This window comes from Cnephaeus nilssonii, assembly GCF_951640355.1.
Source record: "Cnephaeus nilssonii genome assembly, chromosome: 9".
Lineage (NCBI taxonomy): Eukaryota > Metazoa > Chordata > Mammalia > Chiroptera > Vespertilionidae > Cnephaeus > Cnephaeus nilssonii.
In genome coordinates, this window is record NC_137080.1 from 65471090 (window position 1) to 65491808 (window position 20719).

At 43.5% G+C, this 20719-nt stretch overlaps 1 protein-coding gene across 3 annotated transcripts in view; it reads right to left on the reverse strand.

The window, feature by feature from the left end:
• SMAP1 (small ArfGAP 1) overlaps positions 1 to 20719 on the reverse strand; it is a 201127-nt gene that overhangs the window by 137122 nt on the left and 43286 nt on the right. Inside the window, exon 1 of one of the 3 annotated variants that reach the window (XM_079780964.1) lies at positions 8216 to 9011. The exons of 1 other annotated variant lie outside the window; for it this stretch is intronic. In XM_079780964.1, the coding sequence (XP_079637090.1) occupies positions 8216 to 8333 (118 nt within the window). In that variant the 5' untranslated portion in view covers positions 8334 to 9011. Of the gene's footprint in view, positions 1 to 8215; positions 9012 to 20719 lie in introns of those variants that run through there. One more of the 3 variants, XM_079780965.1, reaches the window with a different exon arrangement.

Sequence of the window (20719 nt, forward strand, 5' to 3'; positions counted from 1 at the left end):
CCAACTGGACTGGAGGGCAAATCCTCCCAGTGTACCAACAGCAATCAAGGCTTAACAACACCAAGACTTTGCACTCAGCCCACAAAGGGGGGTACCAAGAGTGACCACCTAGGGAGATTGGGGAAGCTGAGCTATAGGGAGGCAGCCAAAAGGTGAAGACACCGAAGCAGGTCACAAATAGAAGGGATGAAGGAAAGTAAACTAATGGACGACACAGTGTTCAGAACCACATTTATAAGGTTACTTGAGAATCTTCTGGAGGACCAAGATGGCGGCATAGGGCAGATGCCTGATGGTTGCCTACCACAACAATTTTGAAACTACAACTGGAAAACAGAGCAGACACCATCCAGAACAATGGCCGGAGGAATTGCTGAGAAGGAAGTGACCGATGGGAGATGGGGTCGGGAGGACGAGGCCCTGCTGGGTCCCGGATCCAGGTGCGCTGGCTTGGCGACTGGTCGCCGTTGCAGACCCGAGTGCCGCCGCAGCGACCTAGGACCGGCCCGCCGCCGCGCACAGGGCGTGCTGGAGCTTCGCCGAGCCCGCCACCCGGCAAGTTCCACGGCAGCCGCCCTGGAGCTTTGAGAAAATGGCCGAAGGAATTGCTGAGAGGGAATTGACCGACAGGAATTGGGATCAAGAAGACGAAGCCCCGCTGGGTCTCGGGTCCGGGTGAGGCTGCGCCCCTGGGTCCGGGCGAGGCCACGCGCCCCTGGGTCCGCGTGAGGCCACGCGCCCCTGGGTCCGGCTGTAGCTGGATCCCGGGTCTGGGTGAGGCCATGCGCCCCTGGATCCGGGTGAGGCTGGGTCCCGGGTCCGGGTGAGGCCGCGTGCCCCCGGGTCCGGGCGAGGCCACGCGCCCCGGGGTCCGGGTGAGGCCACGCACCCCTGGGTCCGGGTGAGGCTGGGTCCTGGATCCGGGTGAGGCCACGCGCCCCTGGGTCTGGGTGAGGCCACGCGCCCCTGGGTCTGGGTGTAGCTGGATCTCGGGTCCGGGTGAGGCCGTGCGCCCCTGGATCCGGGTGAGGCTGGGTCCCGGGTCCAGGTGAGGCCGCGCCCCTGGGTCCGGGCGAGGCCGTGCGCCCCTGGGTCTGGGTGTAGCTGGATCTCGGGTCCGGGTGAGGCCGTGCGCCCCTGGATCCAGGTGAGGCTGGGTCCCGGGTCCAGGTGAGGCCGCGCCCCTGGGTCCGGGCGAGGCCGTGCGCCCCTGGATCCGGGTGAGGCTGGGTCCCGGGTCCAGGTGAGGCCGCGCCCCTGGGTCCGGGCGAGGCCGTGCGCCCCTGGGTCTGGGTGTAGCTGGATCTCGGGTCCGGGTGAGGCCGTGCGCCCCTGGATCCAGGTGAGGCTGGGTCCCGGGTCCAGGTGAGGCCGCGCCCCTGGGTCCGGGCGAGGCCGTGCGCCCCTGGGTCTGGGTGTAGCTAGATCCCGGGTCCGGGTGAGGCCGTGCGCCCCTGGATCCGGGTGAGGCTGGATCCCGGGACCGGGTGAGGCCGTGCACACCTGGGTCCGGGTGAGGCCACGCGCCCCTGGGCCTGGGTGATGCTGGGTCCCAGGTCCAGGTGAGGCCGCGCGCCCCTGAGTCCGGGTGAAGTCGCGCCCCTGGGTCCGGGCGAGACCAAACCAGAGGGAGTCGGACCTGCATTACCACCATTTGTCCACCATCCAGAGCTGAAAAGTCAGTGCCGACATGTACACATAAGGAACTGGTGGACATTGAAATTGGGTCTCAAAAGAACTGTTGGTCCAGAAAGAAACTTACTACAGACTGATTCATTTGCCTGTCAGCATAACTATTATTGCTCATCTCACATTCGGTTCTTATGAGTATATTTCTAGTAACACATGATCTCACTCATCTAGGGGAAATGATGAACAACATAGACTGATGAACAAGAACAGACCCAGAAACGAGGAGGCATCGATCGGACTGTCGGGCCTCAGAGGGAGGGTAGGGGACGGTGGGGGTAGGGGGGAGAGATCAACCAAAGGACTTGTGCGCATGCATACAAGCCTAACCAAAGGTTAAGGACAACAGGGGGGTGGGGGCATCCGTGGGGAGGGGTGGGGGATGGGAATGGGGGGATGAGGACAAATATGTGACACCTTAATCAATAAAGAAATTAAAAAAAAAAGACCTAAGTCATCAATGAAAAGCTTTAAAAAATACAAAGATTTCATCATAAGCTCAAGTACAGTAAGACAAAAATATAAACCCTCAATAACAGACATTTTAAATTAACAGTCAATACTGACACAAATGACATGAGGCATGGGATTTAGAAAAGAATACAGATCACATCAGAGTTGAAATACAATAAACCCTCGATTTAATGAACTTCAGATGTAACGGACAAAATTTCTGATCCATATGTCATATGTAAAAATTAACACCCTGTTAATCTTTAAATGTTTTTAACCAACGTATGTTTATAATTAAATTAACAGGTTATTTTTTGTTATTAATTCAGTTATTTTTAACAAATTAGGCAAAATAGGCCATATGTTAGGGGAAAAAAAACACTGTAGTAATTTTGCCGACATAAATATTACGTATCTACAACTATAGTCTATATATTTAAATCTAAGAGTCACCGCTGGTAATCATTCAGTGAATGTTTAGCACACCATCATACTGCAGCAGTCTGAATGGGTACCAGCTGATGTTCCCACCCTTACTAAGCCATGCCCCAGGCATGTGCATTTGTTTACTCCTGGTAACTGGTGAATACATGCATTTACTAGACCTATTCAGTATAAATTTAAAATTACAGTAATACATATAGAAAAATTTTCTGTGAAATTAAACTTTTCATACACTTAATTTTAATTACACAAACGTGTCCACATAAGTAAAAACAGGTAAACTAATTTGTCAATTTTTTAACATACATGCTCAGAAAACCTACTTCATTATATAACCGACTTTCCGCTTTAATGGACACCCCCTTACCAGAATTAATCCATTACATCAAGGTTTTACTGTAACACTTTAGCCTAAGGCTTAATGAATACACAGATAACTGGTCACCAAGCAAATCAGAGGCAAAGCTTGAACTCAAACCTAGCTTTACTAACTTAACCTAAGCCAATGCTCTTTCAATTTCGTCATGTTGTTTTTATGATTAAAAAAGCTAGGGTAGCCCTAACGGGTTTGGCTCAGTAGATAGAGTGTTGGCCTGAGGACTGAAGGATCCTAGGTTCAATTCCGGTCAATTCCGGTCAAGGGCACATGTCCAGGTTGCAGGCTCGATCCCCAGTAGGGGGCGTGCTGCCTCTCTCTCATCATTGATGTTTCCATCTCTCTCTCTCTCTCTCTCTCTCTCTCTCCCCCCCCCCCCTTCCTCTCTGAAATCAATAAAAATATATTTTAAATAAATAAATAAATAATAAATAAAATTTCTTTCAATGAAAAAATTTCTGTCTCTCTGCCCGGCCGTCAGGCTCAGTGGGTTGAGCATCATCCCATGCACCAAGAGGTCACCGGTTCACTTCCTGGTCAGAGTGCAGGCCTGGGTTGCAGGCTTGATCCCTAGTGGGGGGCATAAGAGAGACAGATGTTCAATGTTTCTGTCGCTCTCTCCCTCTCTCACTAAAATCAATTTAAAAAACTTCTTTTTAAAAAAGAAAAAATTTCTGGCTCTATCATTTCCTAACTATATAACCTTGAGAAAGCTACTTAAGCTCTGTGTGCCTCAGTTTACTTGTTTGTAAGATGGGATAATAGTACCGACCTCAAAAGGTTGTTTTGAGGATTAAATTAATATATGCAGTGTTCACAACAGTACCCGGCTAGAGGGAAGCACTATACAACTTATACATATACTAGTAGCCCATTTGCAGGAAAAATCCTGCAAGCGGCCACTGTGGCCACGTGCGCTGCCGCTGCTGCCGCCTTTGCAGCCAAGGCGCCTGCACCCGCACACCGCTGCTGCCCGCCCCACTCCGTCCCATCCCGCCCCACTCCACCCCACCCGGGCTTTCCCTCTGGCAGCCACCTTGCTTTCTGCTTTTCCTCCCTCTTCCTTCTAAGTTGTCTTCAGTCTTCACTCCTCCCTCCCTCAGTGTATGCAAATTAACCGCCATCTTTGTTGATTAATTTGCATACCCGCCCTGATTGGCTGATGGGTGTGGCTTTTGCTGATGGGCATGGCTTGGGCGTAGCGAAGGTGCGGTCAATTTGCATATTACTATTTTATTAGGTAGGATATATAATGTTATTAGTTGATTTTTTTTAACTTCCAACCTTAAAGTTCTACCATCTCCAGATCACACTAAGCTCTCCCATTGCTAAATTTAACTAATCTATAGTCTACACATAGATTAGAATTTAACTGATCATTGTTTCATGTCTACTAAGATCCCTAACTAGTTTCTGGACCATAACCCAAAACTTTTCAGCACACTCAACAGTATTTGACATGATACCTAATCTTTGTAGAAAATATTGATTTGCCAAGAAAATCTTGTTTGTTAAATTAACTTTTCCCAGTGGTCAGAATGTAAGGCAGTCAGTCAACACTTTTGATAATTGCAACTTAAAGTTTTTTTGATGTCCTATTAAGAAATAGAAGGAAAAATCAATTTATTTCATGCAGTGTAAAGACTAGTAGTAGTAGTAGCAGCAGCAGCAGGAAAACGCTTGAGTTTAACAAAGTACAGTATCCTATATAATGAGAGGAATATGCTAATTATCTGTTATGCCGTAACATCACAACCAATCTACAAGTGGTGGAGAGCTACAGGGGGGCGGGGCAGCAAGCTAGAAGTGGGGAGAGCTACAGGAGGGCAGGGCAGCGGGCCAAGAGCTACAGGAGAGCGCAGCAGCAAGCTACAAGCAGCGGAAATCTACCAGTGGTTGTGGGCGGGTGGCCAGCTGAGGCAAGCGGCAGCGAGCTACTCGCACACGTACTAGTCTATATATGTAAAAGGCTAAGTGTCCACCCGACCAGTAGCTATAACGCGCACTAACCATCAGGAGAAGACGCTCAATGCAGGAGCCGCCATGACGTGCACTGGCCATCTATCTATATAATAAAAGCCTAAGCAACCATTACGGCGGAACGACCAGAATGACCGGTCCTATGATGCACACTGACCACCAGGGGGCAGACGCTCAATGCAGGAGCTGTCCCCTAGTGGTCAGTGCGCTCCCACAGGGGGAGCGTCGCTCAGCCAGAAGCTGGGCTCACGGATGGCCAGGGCAGCAAGCAGTGGCAGGAGCCTCTCCCGCCTTCACGGCAGCACTAAGGAGCAGCAAGCTGAGCAGTAAGGAGCAGTGAGCAGGCGGGGCGCATGGTAAGGAGTGAGGGGTCCTGGACTGCAAGAGGGCACAGGCCGGGCTGAAGGACCCCCTGTCCCCCATTGCACAATTTCATGCACCAGACCTCTAGTTTAAAAATAAACAGCACCACAGACCTGTCTGGCACCGACAAACCAACACTCGGCTTCACCCAAGTGGGACACAGGCCCCATCACCACCCCAGAGTGACACCCCACCAAATCGCAGCCACCGCTGCCAAAACCCCATGGCACAAAATGCAGCCCACAGCCTAGCCTGAAACCATCGCTGTGGGCTCCGGGTAATGACATCACATAGCAACGTCCGACTTCCTCTCCCTAGCAACTAGCCTCCTTGGAGTTTCTTCAGCCCAGGTACACGACTTGCTTTATAGGCAGGTGCAAACATTTTACACTTTAACCAAATGTTTGTGAAGCGTTTTCACGTGCCTCATCTCATTTGATCCTCACAGAAGTCCTGGAGTAGGTAGATAAGAGACTCAGTAGAATCCTATTTTCTTTTCATTAGCCAGAAAACGGGGATTTAGAAAGTTTAAAAACCTGACCCAACTAAAAAAAAAAGAATAGTGGACCTTGAAAATGACTTCAGGTTTTCTCACTGTGCAGAACATAGTCAAACACTGCTGCAGTTAAATATTTTACCCTTTGTTCTCCCTGTGTGATCTACAATAATAATCTGCTTTGTATTGGTATTTACTGCGGTGTTGCTGACAATTACCTGAAAGAGAAGTTGGGGTGCTTCACTGGGCTGGAAAAAGTTTAGCTACATCAGAAAGCAGGTCTAATTAAGCAAGTTTATTCTATATATATATAAAAGGATAAGTTGACTCACACATGTGGGATACATATACTAATAAAGCTCTCGCTGGCGCCAATCATATGCATGTGTTTCGATCTGTCATTGTCGATCGTGAATTTGGTTGACACTTCTATTATAAAGGGCGAATAGCGGTATTAAAATATTTCTTCTAATTAATTTCCTTTCAATTTGCATGAATCCGTGCACCAGGACACTAGTATGATTAGACTTGTCAAATGTTTAACTTTGCCTTAAAGAGAGCACGGTTCAAATCCTCATAGGTCAATAAGAGTTATATATATGTTTTACAGCAGAATTAAAGAGATATACATTTCCTTGATTAATGAAATCAAGTAACAGAATATTTTAATCTTTAAAAAAAGACAAAGAATTGAAAGAGGAGAAAAAAGGAGGACAACATGCAGCCCAAGTTTTAAACTAATGAATCAGATAGAGTTGGCAAGGGGCTCTAAATCCTCACTGCTCCATAAAGTGCCACCAACTAATAACCAACAGAATCATGAATGAGGCCAGGGGGAGAAAGTGCAGCTCCATTTGCCTGTTCTTATTCTCCAGTTGCTCAACAGATTTGGTAAGAGTAGTAGCAATAACAGGATACTGCACCTGTGTCATGCTTTCCTCCTTCCTTACTTCCTAAATACAGTGTTCTACTAGTGCAGTGATGAGTGAGCAATTGAGCCTCAATAAAGAACAGTATTCCCCAAAAAACACCACACACATAATATCAGGTAAACAAATATTACTACAATAATCAGGCATTTTTAATTCATCACCTGAAAGATCACATAGACTAAATATAAGGTTTGTGCAATCAAGTTACTATATTGAAAAATGCTCATAAGATGGTCTAGTTACAGTAATCCAGAACCTGTTATGGTAGTAAAGTAACTTACTGATGCTGTGTGGCTTAGTCAAATCAAACATCAGCCTACTGAAATGTGACTCATTTGTACAGTATTTTGGAAGAACAGTAAAGCTTCAGGTAAAGTCTAGGTCAAATAATGCAGAAATCTTAAATGACATTCCCAAAGACTGACTGTCTGACTCCTGTTCTGGAGAACTACCTATTTCTCACCGAATAAACAAACCAATTTACAAATAAGCAAGATCTCTTCCTAACCACATGAGAGATTTGGTTTTAAAAATCTGAAACTTTTCCCATGAGATTAGTTATAAGACATTAAATATAAATCAGATCTCCAAATCCAAAACATATAGGCTAAAAATATTCCAAAGGCTGAGGCTGAAAGCCCTCCAACTGAACAAATTAAAAATAGATTTTTTTTTCCCATCTCTGAATCTTTAAAATGTACCTTGAACGCTTATGGGGCACACAAACCTGTGTTCACATATTCGCCCAAATAAGCGGTTTAGAGACAATCTAATTAATAAAATCTTCAGGAACATAAGCCCACTGTCCAAGAGACTCGTGTAATAAAATTCCTGTTCAATCTGGCTAATATCCAAAGTAAGAAATACTACTACTACTAATGATAATAATAAGGACCCCTCCCAAATTCAGTAAAACTACAACCCACCAATAAGGACCACCATCCTATACGCTTTCTCAGGAAGCAGAAGCAAAAGCCCCGTACAAAAGCTGTCGGGTGGGCGGGCAGGCAGGTAGGGTTCCACCTGGAATACCGAGCATCGGAGCTGGGGGAGGGAGGAGGAAGTTACGGGGAAGGAGACTTAAGGGTAGCCTCACCCACAGAGGTACCTGTGAGCCACGGCGGGAGAAGGGCAACCCTTTAACCCCCAGCACTGCCCAGGCCGGCGCCGGGTCCGCGCTCCTAGACCCGCCCCGCCCCGCCCCGGCCCGGCCCTGTGCAGGGTCCGAGCTTCGCGACGCGGGCACTGGGCTCAACCCCCGGGGCCGGGTAGGAGCAGAGGCTGGGACGGCGTCCGTGGGCCTGACCTCGCCGCCGTTCTGGGCGGAGGTGAGGGTCCACTGCAGCCCCGCGCCCGCCCTCCCTTCAGGGCCGGGGCCGACCGGGCGCAGCCGCCGCCTCCGCTCGGGCCCGGGGCACCGCGGCCACGGGAAGGTCACCGGCGGCAGGAGGCCCGGACCAGAGAAGGGGACGTCCGCGCTACCTTTGGCCTCGCAGTCGGCGCAGTACTTGTTGTCCTCCTCCCTCAGCAGCTTGGACAGGATGAGCTGGTGCTGCTCGTTCAGCTTCTGAGCCTTCTCCCGGCAGGAGCGAGTCGCCATCTCGGCAGCGGGGCAGGGAGCCCGGAACAGCTACGGCGGCGGCGGCGGCGGACGCAGGCAGGAGCCCGGCTGGGGAAACGCACCTGACGCCGCCGGGACCACGGGCGGACTCACCCCAGGAAGCGGCAGATGGAACAGGAGTTGCGGCGGCGGTGGTTCTAGCGCCGACGTGTCCCGCCTCCTCGCCGGACCGCCCCGCACGCACCGCCCCTGCCGGCGAGGGGGGGCGGAGGGAGGAAGGGACCGGCCGCGACTTCCGGGTGGCGCCGCAGGAAGGAACGCAGACCCCGGGCGCGCTGCGCCTGCGCCGAACGTTCCGGGAAGCCGGCCAGCCCCTCTCCACGCCAGACCCTGAGCGCAAGGTGATCCCTGAGAAGCGCTGTGACTTGCTCGGCCCGCTGTGAGCTTCCCCGGCTTTGAGATGTGCCCGTCGTTGAGGGCCTCGGGTAAAACCCGGTAAGGGAAGATATTTTACAAAAAAGACCACTTTCACCTGCTTTCTTAGCTTTGCTCATTTGGCACAGCATGGGAAATGCAGAAATAAAAGTGACCTGATGGACTTGTTTGTTCATTCTACGTTTATTCATCTGCAGTTTTGAAACAGGCACCGCCCTGGAAACTAGAGGAACGCATAGAAAGAAGACAAGACAGTCTTACGTTATAAGGGAGAGAAATAGTCTTGCAGTGACATACACTGAGGGCTAACATTGAGTATTCTGCGTCATTTAACCCCTATCACAACCTTGTAATATTGTTATCTTCATTGTACCTATAGGAAAATGAGGTGTGGAATTTCGTGATTTGCCCAGGTTACAATGAGCTACTCATTGGAGGAGTCGAAATTCAAATCCAAAGTAATCTGACTGCAGAGTGTAAAACATCTGGCAATAAGGCCTTCCATATATAACAAGAAGCTGTTTAAACAGTGATCTTTCATTCATGAAAAATAAAACTAAGGAGACACTTTTGATTAGACCCCAGAGTTTCCACTCCTAGCTCATGGGATTTGAACCCTGGGTGAGGCCATTTAAATGTTTTGGCATGTTGGTGTCTTACTAGCAATTTCTAATATGGGGGTTATGTAATTAGAATAAACATGGCCCTTGCCTGTGGTCAGGTCTATGCTAATAAAGGCAATGAGCAGGAGCATGTGTCTCACACTTATTTATAGGGCCAATTCGAAACCTAGGCCTTTTATAAAGGTGATCCTCCTGCTCACCTAGCCCCATTTTTGGTACAGGGTTTAAAAAATATTTGTGGAATTAAGTTGGATTGTAATGGCAGTGAAGATGCTGAGTAATTAAATAAATTACAGTTTAAACTGTAATTCTGACAAATAATAACTAGGTGGACATCAGGGTGAGTTCCAATAAACAGAAAAGAACATCATGTGGGAGGTAGAACTTTTAAGCCATATCTTGAAGATTGGCTTGTTTCAGATGAGAACCTAGGGAGAGAACTATTGAGCAGGAGCAGCCTGCACAAAGCACAAAGACTTCAAATAGCTTGGAAAACAGAATGAAGGACGGGGGTACTACTTAGGACAAGTGCAACAGGATTAAAGAAGGCTTGGGGAACCAGGCAAAGCAATCTGGCTTTGAGACAGTTAACAATAGGAAATCTGTAGATTCTTCAACTAGAATAATAGCATTTAAAAAAAAAAAAAAAAAGATGTTTGGGGGAAGTTAGTTCAGCAGTAACCAGTTAACAAGCACCATTTTTTAGTGTTTTCCCCTCAGAAAATTCTGCTTAGCACTGCAAGAATTCAGAAAAAAACAGAAGACAGGCTTACCACCAAAAAATGATCTACATGATGGACTGAAGGATCACAGCAATGTAATAGAAATACAGGCACACTATATATGTATTTTAAGCTTTTCTAATAGCCACACTTAAAAATAAAAAAAGAAACAGGTGAAATTAAATTCAATAGTATTTAATCTTATTTAATCCAATGTATTCAAAATATTTCAAAATGTGAGCAGTATAGAAACTATTAGTGCAATATTTTACATTTTTTATGTTATCTTCAAAATCTAGTATGTATTCTACACTTAACAGCTCATTTTAACTTGGACTACCTGCATTTGGAGTGCTCAATAGCCACATGTAGCTAGAGGCTATATTACTGAACTGTGCTGCTCTAGATTATCAACCTAGAGGCTATTAAAAATCTAAGTTTAAATTGATGGTTTATTAGGGATGTAACAGGAAGAGTGGAAAAGAAGACAAGACACTGATACCAAAACCATCTTGGGAGGAAAATAACATTGCATTCATTCAGCAATATTTATTAAACAATTTCTATTTAGTTCTCTGATAATCAGAAACTTACATGCCTTACAGTCCAGTAGAGCTACAAATATGTAAATAGAAAAATTAACAACCACACCGTATAGTCTATTGCGCATATAAAGTGCCCTGGGGGTCAAATATATGGGGACAGAAGGAGTCTAGACTTTGGATGGTGAGCACACAATGCGATAGATGATGTATTATAGAATTGTATACTTAAAACCCATATAATGTTATTAACCAATATCACCCCCAATAAATTTAATTTAAAAACAATAAAGTACCCTGGGGTAAAAGGAACCAAACATCAGTAACCTGGAAAAATCAGGGAAGACTTCACGGAGTATGTGATGCTTAAACTTGGTTTTAACAGGTGTAGGAATTTTTCAAGTAATAGAGATTGAGAAGAGGAAATGGGATAGCTTGAAAAAAATTGTAGGGACTTCTGAAAGTTATGAGCTGGAAGTAGTGAGAATATGAGGCAACAGGAACCTAGAATGTGAATGGAGAACAGGTAGGTAGGAAGAGAAACAAAGTGGAGAGGTAGATTGAGGCCAGGAACTTAAAAGCTTTGTAGCCAAATTACATCGTTTGAATTCTACTCCATGGGCATAGAGAGCCAGCAGAAGGTTTTACACAGAGAAAAGACCTGATTAGCATTGTCTTCTGAAATCATAGAGAACGTGGTTGGGAAAAAATGTTATCGGGGAAACAGGTTATAGACAGTACTATTGTAATGCAGCCTAAAGAAGATATGCTGAAGGCCTATTTTAAGCCAGTAGCATACAGTTTGGAAGAGACAGAATCAAATGATGTTTTAAATTTAGAGGCAGCAAGATTTGGCAGCTGGCTATATGTGGAGGTTGAGAGAAAGGAAGTGTGAATAACACCAAGGTTTCTAAGTTGGCAGACAGGTAAACGGTGATGCCATTAATCCAGATCAAGAATGGAAGGGACGCCGAAACCGGTTTGGCTCAGTGGATAGAGTGTCGGCCTGCGGACTGAAGGGTCCCAGGTTCGATTCCGGTCAAGGGCATGTACCTTGGTTGCGGGCGCATCCGAGTGGGGCATGTGCAGGAGGCAGCTGATTGATGTTTCTCTCTCATCGATGTTTCTAGCTCTCTATCCCTCTCCCTTCCTCTCTGTAAAAAATCAATAAAATATATTTTAAAAAACAAAAAAAAAAAAGAAGGAAGGGACAATACAAACTTGGGGTTAGAGGAGAAAGATGTTTGCTTGAGGCCATGTTAAGTTTAAGGTGTCTATAGGACATTCATTCAGCTCCGTATGTCTAATGGGACAGTATCTATTTCTAAGGAGAAAGTGTTGGTGAAAGTCATTTGCATCATCTACATTTAAATGGTCATAGAAGCCCTAGGGTGGATGATATTTCTCTAGAGAAAGAATATAGACTCAAAAGAGAAGAGTCCCAAGCACAAAACTCTAGGAATTGGCAACTAAATGAGAAGCAGACAGAGAAAAGTGAACCATTGAAAAGAGAGGTGAAATATGGCCAGAAGGAGAACCAGAGGCCATGGGAGGAGAGGTTTCTAAGAAGTAAGGATGAACACTAATGCCAATTGCTCCAGAAAAGCCAATTATTTCTGCTTTAATCAACACATGCAGTATGGGTTCATTATTTCTCTTCACAACTTGTCTTTAGCCCAGAAACAAGATAAGTGAATCATCTGGTGAGGCTTCCCAGGGACTGCTCAGTATAATGTTGAGGGAGGGAGGGGGATGGCTAGGAAGAGGAAAAAAAAGAAAGAAGGAAGGGAGAGAGGGAGGAAGGGAGGGAGGGAGGAAGGAAGGAAGGAAGGAAGGAAGGAAGGAAGGAAGGAAGGAAGGAAGGAAGGAAGGAAGGAAGGAAGGAAGGAAGGAAAGAGCAAAGAAACAAGTGAGTTAAAGGTAAGTACAGGATAAGAAGCACTTGCTAGGATGAACTGTGGAATGTAAGGTAAGGGAAGTGTCCAAAATGTGTGTGGAAGAGGTGAAGTTGGAGGAACTGCAGACTCCTTTGAGGCCAGAGATGATTTGGTGTCCTTAAGAAATGGATGATAACATCTAAAAACGGAGTACCTAGTGACCTAGCTCTCAGAGGGAAGTAGTAACTTCTGATGAGGTCCAGATGTCAAGGTGTCTATAGATCATTGAAAGACTGGAGAGTGAAGTTGAAGGTCTGTTTCTACAGCTTCTCAGAGAGATGAAGTCCTTTTCAACTCTAGAATTTTGTTGCCAGTTGGAATAAAAAGATGAGAAGCAGGGTTAGAGAGTTGCACCACAATGGAGCTGGTATACCACGGCAACAACGAAAAGAGAGGGAAACTGGGGGAGTAGAGGCATGAAGGAAAAGTATGGCGGGGGAAAATGAACAAGAGTGAGCCATGTGTGCAGGTGTAGGTGGGATGTCTGATAAGAGCAATCGCCATGGACACCTGTGAAAATGGGGCTAATGGGCATAAGAACCACTGCTTTTTAATCTCCTACTGTGAGTTAATAATCCTCACACCAACTCTTAGAGGGAAATCTTATTACACTCATTATTTGTATTAGGAAGCATCAACCAGAATGGGCCAACTCATGTTGAATAACAAATAACCCCCAAATCTTTTTTTTTTTTTATAAAACATTTTTTGCCCGCTTTTTTTTTTTTTTCCAAATATATTCCATTAATTCTCTACAGAGAGGAAGGGAAAGGGATAGAGAACTAGAAACATCGATGAGAGAGAAACATCGATCAGCTGCCTCCTGCACACCTCCTACTGGGGATGTGCCCGCAACCAAGGTACATGCCCTTGACCGGAATCGAACCTGGGACGCTTCAGTCCGCCGGCCGACACTCTATCCACTGAGCCAAACCGGTTAGGGCAATAACCCCCAAATCTTAGTAACTTTAAACAATAGCAGTTTATTTCTTGATAATGCAACATGTCCATTGGGTTGGTAAGCATTCTGCTCCATGTTGCCCTTTCTCAGGGATGAGACGATAGAGTCTTTGTCATGTTTCAGGGAAAGGCGACAAGGTGAGGCTTCTCCCCAGGAATGACTCAGCTACTTCTAAACCCAATCCATTGCCAAAGCAAGTGCATTACATATCCTAATACCGAGGGAACCAGAAGTGTAATCCTACCATGTACTTAGAAAGAGAAATGGAAATATCACTGAACAGCACAGAAATTGGCTCAGAGATGAGTACTGTGTTGAAAGTAGCCTAGATATTAAATAATATAACTGGCATTTGAGGTTAGGTATTTTTGGCATTAAAAGCCCTGCTCTTTTCATGAGCCATGCTACCACCTGGGATGGAAAATAGTAAAACAAGTTAGATCCAGCAATAACAAGAGTTGGAGAGAGGCCAGGTATTTTGAGTCAAGAGGAACACACAAACATGGAGAAATATAAACAAACAACATACACACCCACAAAGAGAGGAAACCCAGAAAAGACCAGATTTTATTTTTGTTTTGTTTTTAAAAGTTACATCAGGGAACTTTTGTGGTTCCTAAAAACTCTGCTCAACTGGTTTGTGGCGCATTCTTTTGATCTATCCTTAGATACCAGTGGGCTCTCCTCGGTATGGGCAGACTGTGGTTTCTGTTGCAGATGTGTGGTTTCCACACACTGCGTTCTCGCCCTCCTTTAGAAATGACTTATTTCCAAATACACAGTTTTAAGCAAGAATCTATTATACAAGATTCACAACATTACACCGCTTAAAGTAGGAAAACATGATTTTCAAATTATTTAGCCTCATCTTTTTACCCCCAGTACAGAAACATTGTAATTTTTTTAGGGGTCAAATGGGCAACCAGGACACGAACACCAGGGGGGTGAGGTCATGAGTCTGGGGCGGGGGGGGGGGGGGGGGTGTTAGGGGGTTAATGGAGGGATGAGGACACATATGTAATACCTTAATCAATAAAGAAATTGAAAAAAAAATAATTTCAACATAAGAAAAAAACAAAACCAAATGGGCAACCAGTGTACCCAGTCACAAAAAAGGCCTGACACAAGGAGCCAGAAGAGCACATTCAACTCCTACAATCCTTGGTTGGTGACAGGATAACCAACCTACATGTGCATCTGAAGGCAGATGCCTCGTGGAACCCCAGAGGGGTAGCCAGTTCTCAAGTTTGGGCTTTGGCAACTTTAGCCTTCATTCTTTTAAACATTTTGTTAAAGCAGAATTAAACAACTCTTAGAAAACTTTCCTGAACCTGCCCCTTCCCATTATCCTCCAATCTTTTGACAGGAGTGTTGACTCCTCCCTCCATTCATTTATCATCTCAACAATATATTTTTTATTAATTCTCACCCGAGGATATTTTTTCCATTGATTTTTAGAGAGAGTGGGAGGTTGGGGGAGGGGGAGGGAGAGAGCGAGATCAGTTGGTTGCCTCCTGCACTGGTCGGTTGGGGATCTGGGGATCCAGCCTGCCACAGATATATGTACCCTTGACCCAAATCAAACCCGAAACCCTTCATTACGCAGGCAGAGGCTCTATCCACTGAGCCAAATGGGCTAGGGCAGTGGTTGGCAAACTGCGGATCACGAGCCACATGCGGCTCTTCGGCCCCTTGAGTGTGGCTCTTCCACAAAATACCACGTGCGGGCGCGCACGTACAGTGCGATTGAAACTTCGTGGCCCATGCACAGAAGTCGGTTTTCGGCTCTCAAAAGAAATTTCAATTGTTGTACTGTTGATATTTGGCTCTGTTGACTAATGAGTTTGCCGACCGCTGGGTTAAGGCAACAATATATTTTTTTAGTTCCTTCTATGTTTTCAGTACTGTGCTAGGCACTAGAGATAAAAATTAGTGAACAAACCAACCATAGCCCATCCCTCATTTCTATAATAGTTTATTGTCTATATCCATAGATCAGGTTCTCTTACTCTCTCCTTGTCTGAGATTTCCACAGCTCCCACTGCTAATGCACATGGCAAGACTTAATAAATATTTGTGGGATGAATGAATGAGCAAATAAGATTAAAGGTAAGAACTCGTATATGAAAACATATAGCTTCTAGAAGCAAAATTAAGAAACAAAACTTTTTAAAATTTTTCACCAGGCGATATGTTTTGGATTTTTATTTGATTTTAGAGAGAAAGAGGAAGGAGGAGAGAGAGACAGAGAGAAACATTGATGTGAAAAAGAAACATCCTGTACATGCCCCAACCTGGGATCCAACCTGAAACCCCAGGTATCTGCCCCGACCAGGAATCAAACCCACAACTTTTTGGTGTACGGAATGAAGCCAACTGGTCCACTGGTCCGGTGCAAGCAGCATAACTTCTAAAGCAATTTTTAAAATGGAGTCTAATGCACAAAACCTGTTTATATCACTCCTAACTCACTTCTGATCTTGTTCAAGTTATATATATATATATATATTTTTAGTGTTATCCCTTTCCCTCACTTAATAGTAGATTTCCCATAATTTCTGCATCTAAATTTAGAAAGAAAAGTTCTAACTAACCAGAATACACAGTCAATATCAACATTTAAAACAGTAGTAACAACAACAAACTAACCTGGGACGGGGGCTATAATCAGGTGTACTCTGCTTTCACGAATTTGGCTCTTTGGGCAGTAACATAATTTAAATCAACCAAGCCCAGTTATTTGAGGGAAGATTAAAGGTAAGTAAATAAAGGCAATTTCATCCTACTTAATCGGGGGACATAAATACAAGTTGAAAGATATTTGTTCTGCCTTTTTAAGGGTGTGGTGAGCATGTATTGTTTTTACCCTCCCAGAATCACCTCCAACCCCCTTCTCTAAGCAACGGTGCCCTATTTTTCTTTGGGGAACTATTCTCTTTCTCTGTTGAATCCAGTTTTGAAGGAGGGACTCCCAACCAAGGTCCCTGTAGCTCCCCTGACCATGTGACCAAATTAGGCCACGTAGGTACTTTCCTCTTGAAAGTAGAACTTGAGAGGAGTAACACAAGGACAGAAACAGCTGGAGATGGTTCATCCCTGTGGAAGTCTATGCATCTCTTTGATCCTCACAGCGACTCTCGTTCCTGTCCTTTCTGAAAACTAGCTCTTTAGTTTTCACTTGGATTCTTTGACTACCCCACCAAGTCTTCCAATGCATTCTTCTTTTGTTTGTTAGATTTAAAAAATCAAACTAGAACTTATTCATGTACAGCGCCAAAATTATTGACAATGAGCCGTGTACCATTTGATGGTAGTCAAGGGGCCACATTCTCAAAGAACTTAGCTTATTTTCCTAGTCTTTAAAGGTACCTATTCTTTTTCTTCTAGGACTTTGAGGTTTGGAAACCTGGCTGAGATGAGACATTTTACACCTGAAATTTTCTGCTATCCTCATTCTTGACCTTCTTACCAAAACGGTGCATATCATCGTAGTAATTTTAAACTAAAAGTAGCATCATTCTAGGAGGTAGGGGGAAAGGAAATAGATATAGGCTTATTTTAAATTGTTTTAAATTTTGTTTTAAAATGTAGGATAGGCCCTGACCAGTTTGGCTCAGTGGATAGAGTGTCGGCCTGCAGACTGAAGGGTCCCAGATTCAATTCCAGTCAAGGGCATGTACCTTGGTTGCGGGCACATCCCCAGTAGGAGGTGTGCAGGAGGCAGCTGATTGATGTTTCTCTCTCACCTGATGTTTCTAACTCTCTGTCCCTCCCCCTTCCTCTCTGTAAAAAATCAATAAAATATATATATTTTTTAAAATGTAGGATAGGCAGAGATTTTTTAGGACACCACATGCATTGACCAAAAAAGAAAAAATTGAAAATCAGACCATTAAAATTTAAAGTTTTTGCTCTTCAAAAGGCAACATTAAGAAAATAAAAAGGCATTTTACATCTCAAACTTACACAATATTATGTGTCAATTATACTTCAAAAAAGCTGAGGGAAAACAGGAACTATAAAATTTGAAAAATATATTTTAAAAATAAAATGAAAAGGCAAGCTATAGATTTTGAGAAAATATTTTAGTTCATGATAAATACAAAATACTTGTTTAGGAAATATTTAAAGAACTCCTGCAAATCAATAATAAATAGAAATAACTCCCTTCCCCAGTCCTACATTACCAGCAACATTTGGCCAATTCTAACCACAACTTCCCCCCAAAAGTCTCCTTAGATTGCTCCTACCTTCAGGGATCACTCCTGCCTATAAATTCCTATTGATCTAATAATTACACCAAGCAGTTTTATATATTACACACACACACACACACACACACACACACACACATATATATATATATATATATATATATATATATATATATATATATATATATATTACTATTGGCTTTATATAAATACACATTTTCTTCAACTGTATTGCAAATTCCTTTGAACTGCATCTTCTACCTCTTTAACATAATGGCAAGTAAAGGTGAACAAAACAGAATTCTCAAGAATGCTACAGGGGAGGTGCGCCCCAGCCCCAAGTGAACAGGTGATTCTAATAGATGGCAGGTGCTATTTAAAGCCCAAGTCCAGGGTGCTGTGGGAAAGCAGTGTGCAGGCTCTAAATTTGTTATTTCTTTAATTATTATATTTTGGGTTCTTTTGTTTGTTTTTGTTTTACTTGGGCAAGGTGTGGTCAGGGAAGGTGACTTCTAGACTAAAAGTGCAATGAGTGGTAAAAATAGCCAGGCAAAGGAGAGTGGGGAGTGGGTAAAGCAGTGTGAGGGTGAGGTTTGTCAAGCACATAAAGAGCAAAGAGATACCCTATTTCTTTAGGAATTACGAGTTAATTGGAGGACTTGATGTAGCTGGAGGCTAGTAAGAGAAGAGCAATAGTTAATATAGACCAGTGATTTTCAACCAGTGTGCCGCAAGAATTTTTAAAACATGCAATACTTGACTATTTAATGAGACTTCTTTTTCCTTAGATTGCCAAATGAAAAAAATGACAACAGACAGCATGACAAAAGCCATCCAATGTAAATGAATCAAAAGTATATTGTTTTGTTAGATCAGCAAAAAAACATGTATTTTTGGTGTGCCACAGAATTGTAGTAATTAATTTATTGCTAATGACATGAGATGAAAAAGGTTGAAAATCACGTTAAGGGTGGGGGGGGGAATGGTAAGATATGTACACATATAATACCTCAATAAAAAAAAAAGAAAAGAAAAAGAAAATCACGTTAATCTAATGACTTATTCTACCTGGAGGACAGTCAGATTCAAGGTTAGGACATTCAACCCTGAAAATGTTGTCTAAATGTTCTTTGGAAGTAGGGACTGGTCCAGTCTTGGTAGAGTTGAAAGAGCCTCCTCCACAGAGGTCAGGATGGGGGCAGGAAGCTTGGGAGGGGACCTCAACTGCAAGGCTCATGTGCTATATCCTGCCATCTGTGTTCAATCCCCAAAGGAAAGGCCTGCAAAGCGACTTAAGTCAGAGCCTCTATGTTGAAAAATAAATGAAGATTTATCTGTAAAACAAGAAGTCAGAGTTTCTGTTATCTCCTGCCTAAACCTGGAAAATTGTAAAATCATGTAGTTGAGTGTCACTGACTACAATTGGCCCAATTTCAGACAGTGATAAAGAATCATGGGCTTTGTTTCTAGGCAATAGCCACACTGTTAATGCTGTGGTTGGTGGGAAGTAATTTTACAAACAAATGCTTCTCTGTATGGGATTTTTTTGAAACTAGATATAAACCCAATCAACCTATAATATTTATCAGTTCCTTCTGAAATCTTATGAATGGTTAGTCAACCTCATTTAGAAAAGGCCGGCTGTTTTGTGGCAAATTCACAGGAAGAAAAAGACAAAAATAAATTTACTCCATCAAACTGTTTTCATGTGGGCTCCAGTAAGACAGCAAGCATTTCAGCGATGCATCTAACATAGAATTTTCTTTAGAAATATCTGAAGGTCTAATAAGCCAGATCCCGCTGTGGAAGTAAATTAATCCCAAATATAAGTAAGACATTTGCAAAATACAGTTAACTCCTTCAAGTCTTCTGATCACAAAACAAATATTTTGGAACAACCATTAAATGGTTAGATTAAATCGAAAAGAGGGCAAGTGGTACATTTCTAATTATAGCAGTCATTTGGGAAAATCGAAATGTGCTCTCAAACTACCTATTTACATTTAAATAGTTCAAAGGTGACAGAAAACAGCTTATTATACCTGTCTGGGATCCTCCACCTGTTTCCAGCCTGAGCTATCTCCCGCAATAATTAAGTCAGCAATTGAGAAATAGCTGAGCTTTTGCCTTTCGTCCCTGTTAAGAAATTCTCAGGCACTTCAACTGTGAGGCCATATAACAGACAATATGTTCATACAGGTAATTTCCTGTGAGGATAGCTTTGTGTTTTTTCACCTCCCGAGAAGAAAGAAAGAAAGAAAGAAAGAAAGAAAGAAAGAAAGAAAGAAAGAAAGAAAGAAAGAAAGAAAGAAAGAAAGGTAGATAGACAGACATTTCTATAATGCACAATAGTCTTAGTAACTAAGATTCAAATAAGGGCAGTGACTCACATTTTTGTGCATAAAAAGAGGGTGGAGGCAGGACAGGCAGAAAAATTGAATATAATTAAATTTAGTTTAATTTTTGAAATATTTCAACTGGAAATGAGTTCAATGAGGAATCTTCATATATTTATGCAAAATTATAAAAACATTGAGAAAAAAAACATTGGAAACAACCTAAATGTCCACCAATAAGTAAATGGATATATCGTGCATGACAGAACCACATAATGGACTAGCATATAAATATTAAAATGAGTATATGAAGAATTTATATAACATGTAACTATATAATCGTAATTATATTCTAATTAATTTGTTGAGAAAAAAATCTGAAAGAAAACATATAAAAATGGTAACAGTAGTAGACTATGAAAGAAGGACCAGTAAGCAATCTTTTTCTCTGCATATAAAAAAAAATTCACAAAGAGCATATGCTGGTTGGAGGGTCAAGCTGATGGCATAGGTAAACATCGTTCTCACCTCCTCCCACAACCATCATTCAGAACTGCCTTAAATCTGACTGAGTGGAAGCCCTACAGCTAGAGAATTAAAGAAGAAGCCACATTGAGACTGATTGAAGGGGTGGAGGCATGGAACAGGCTGACCA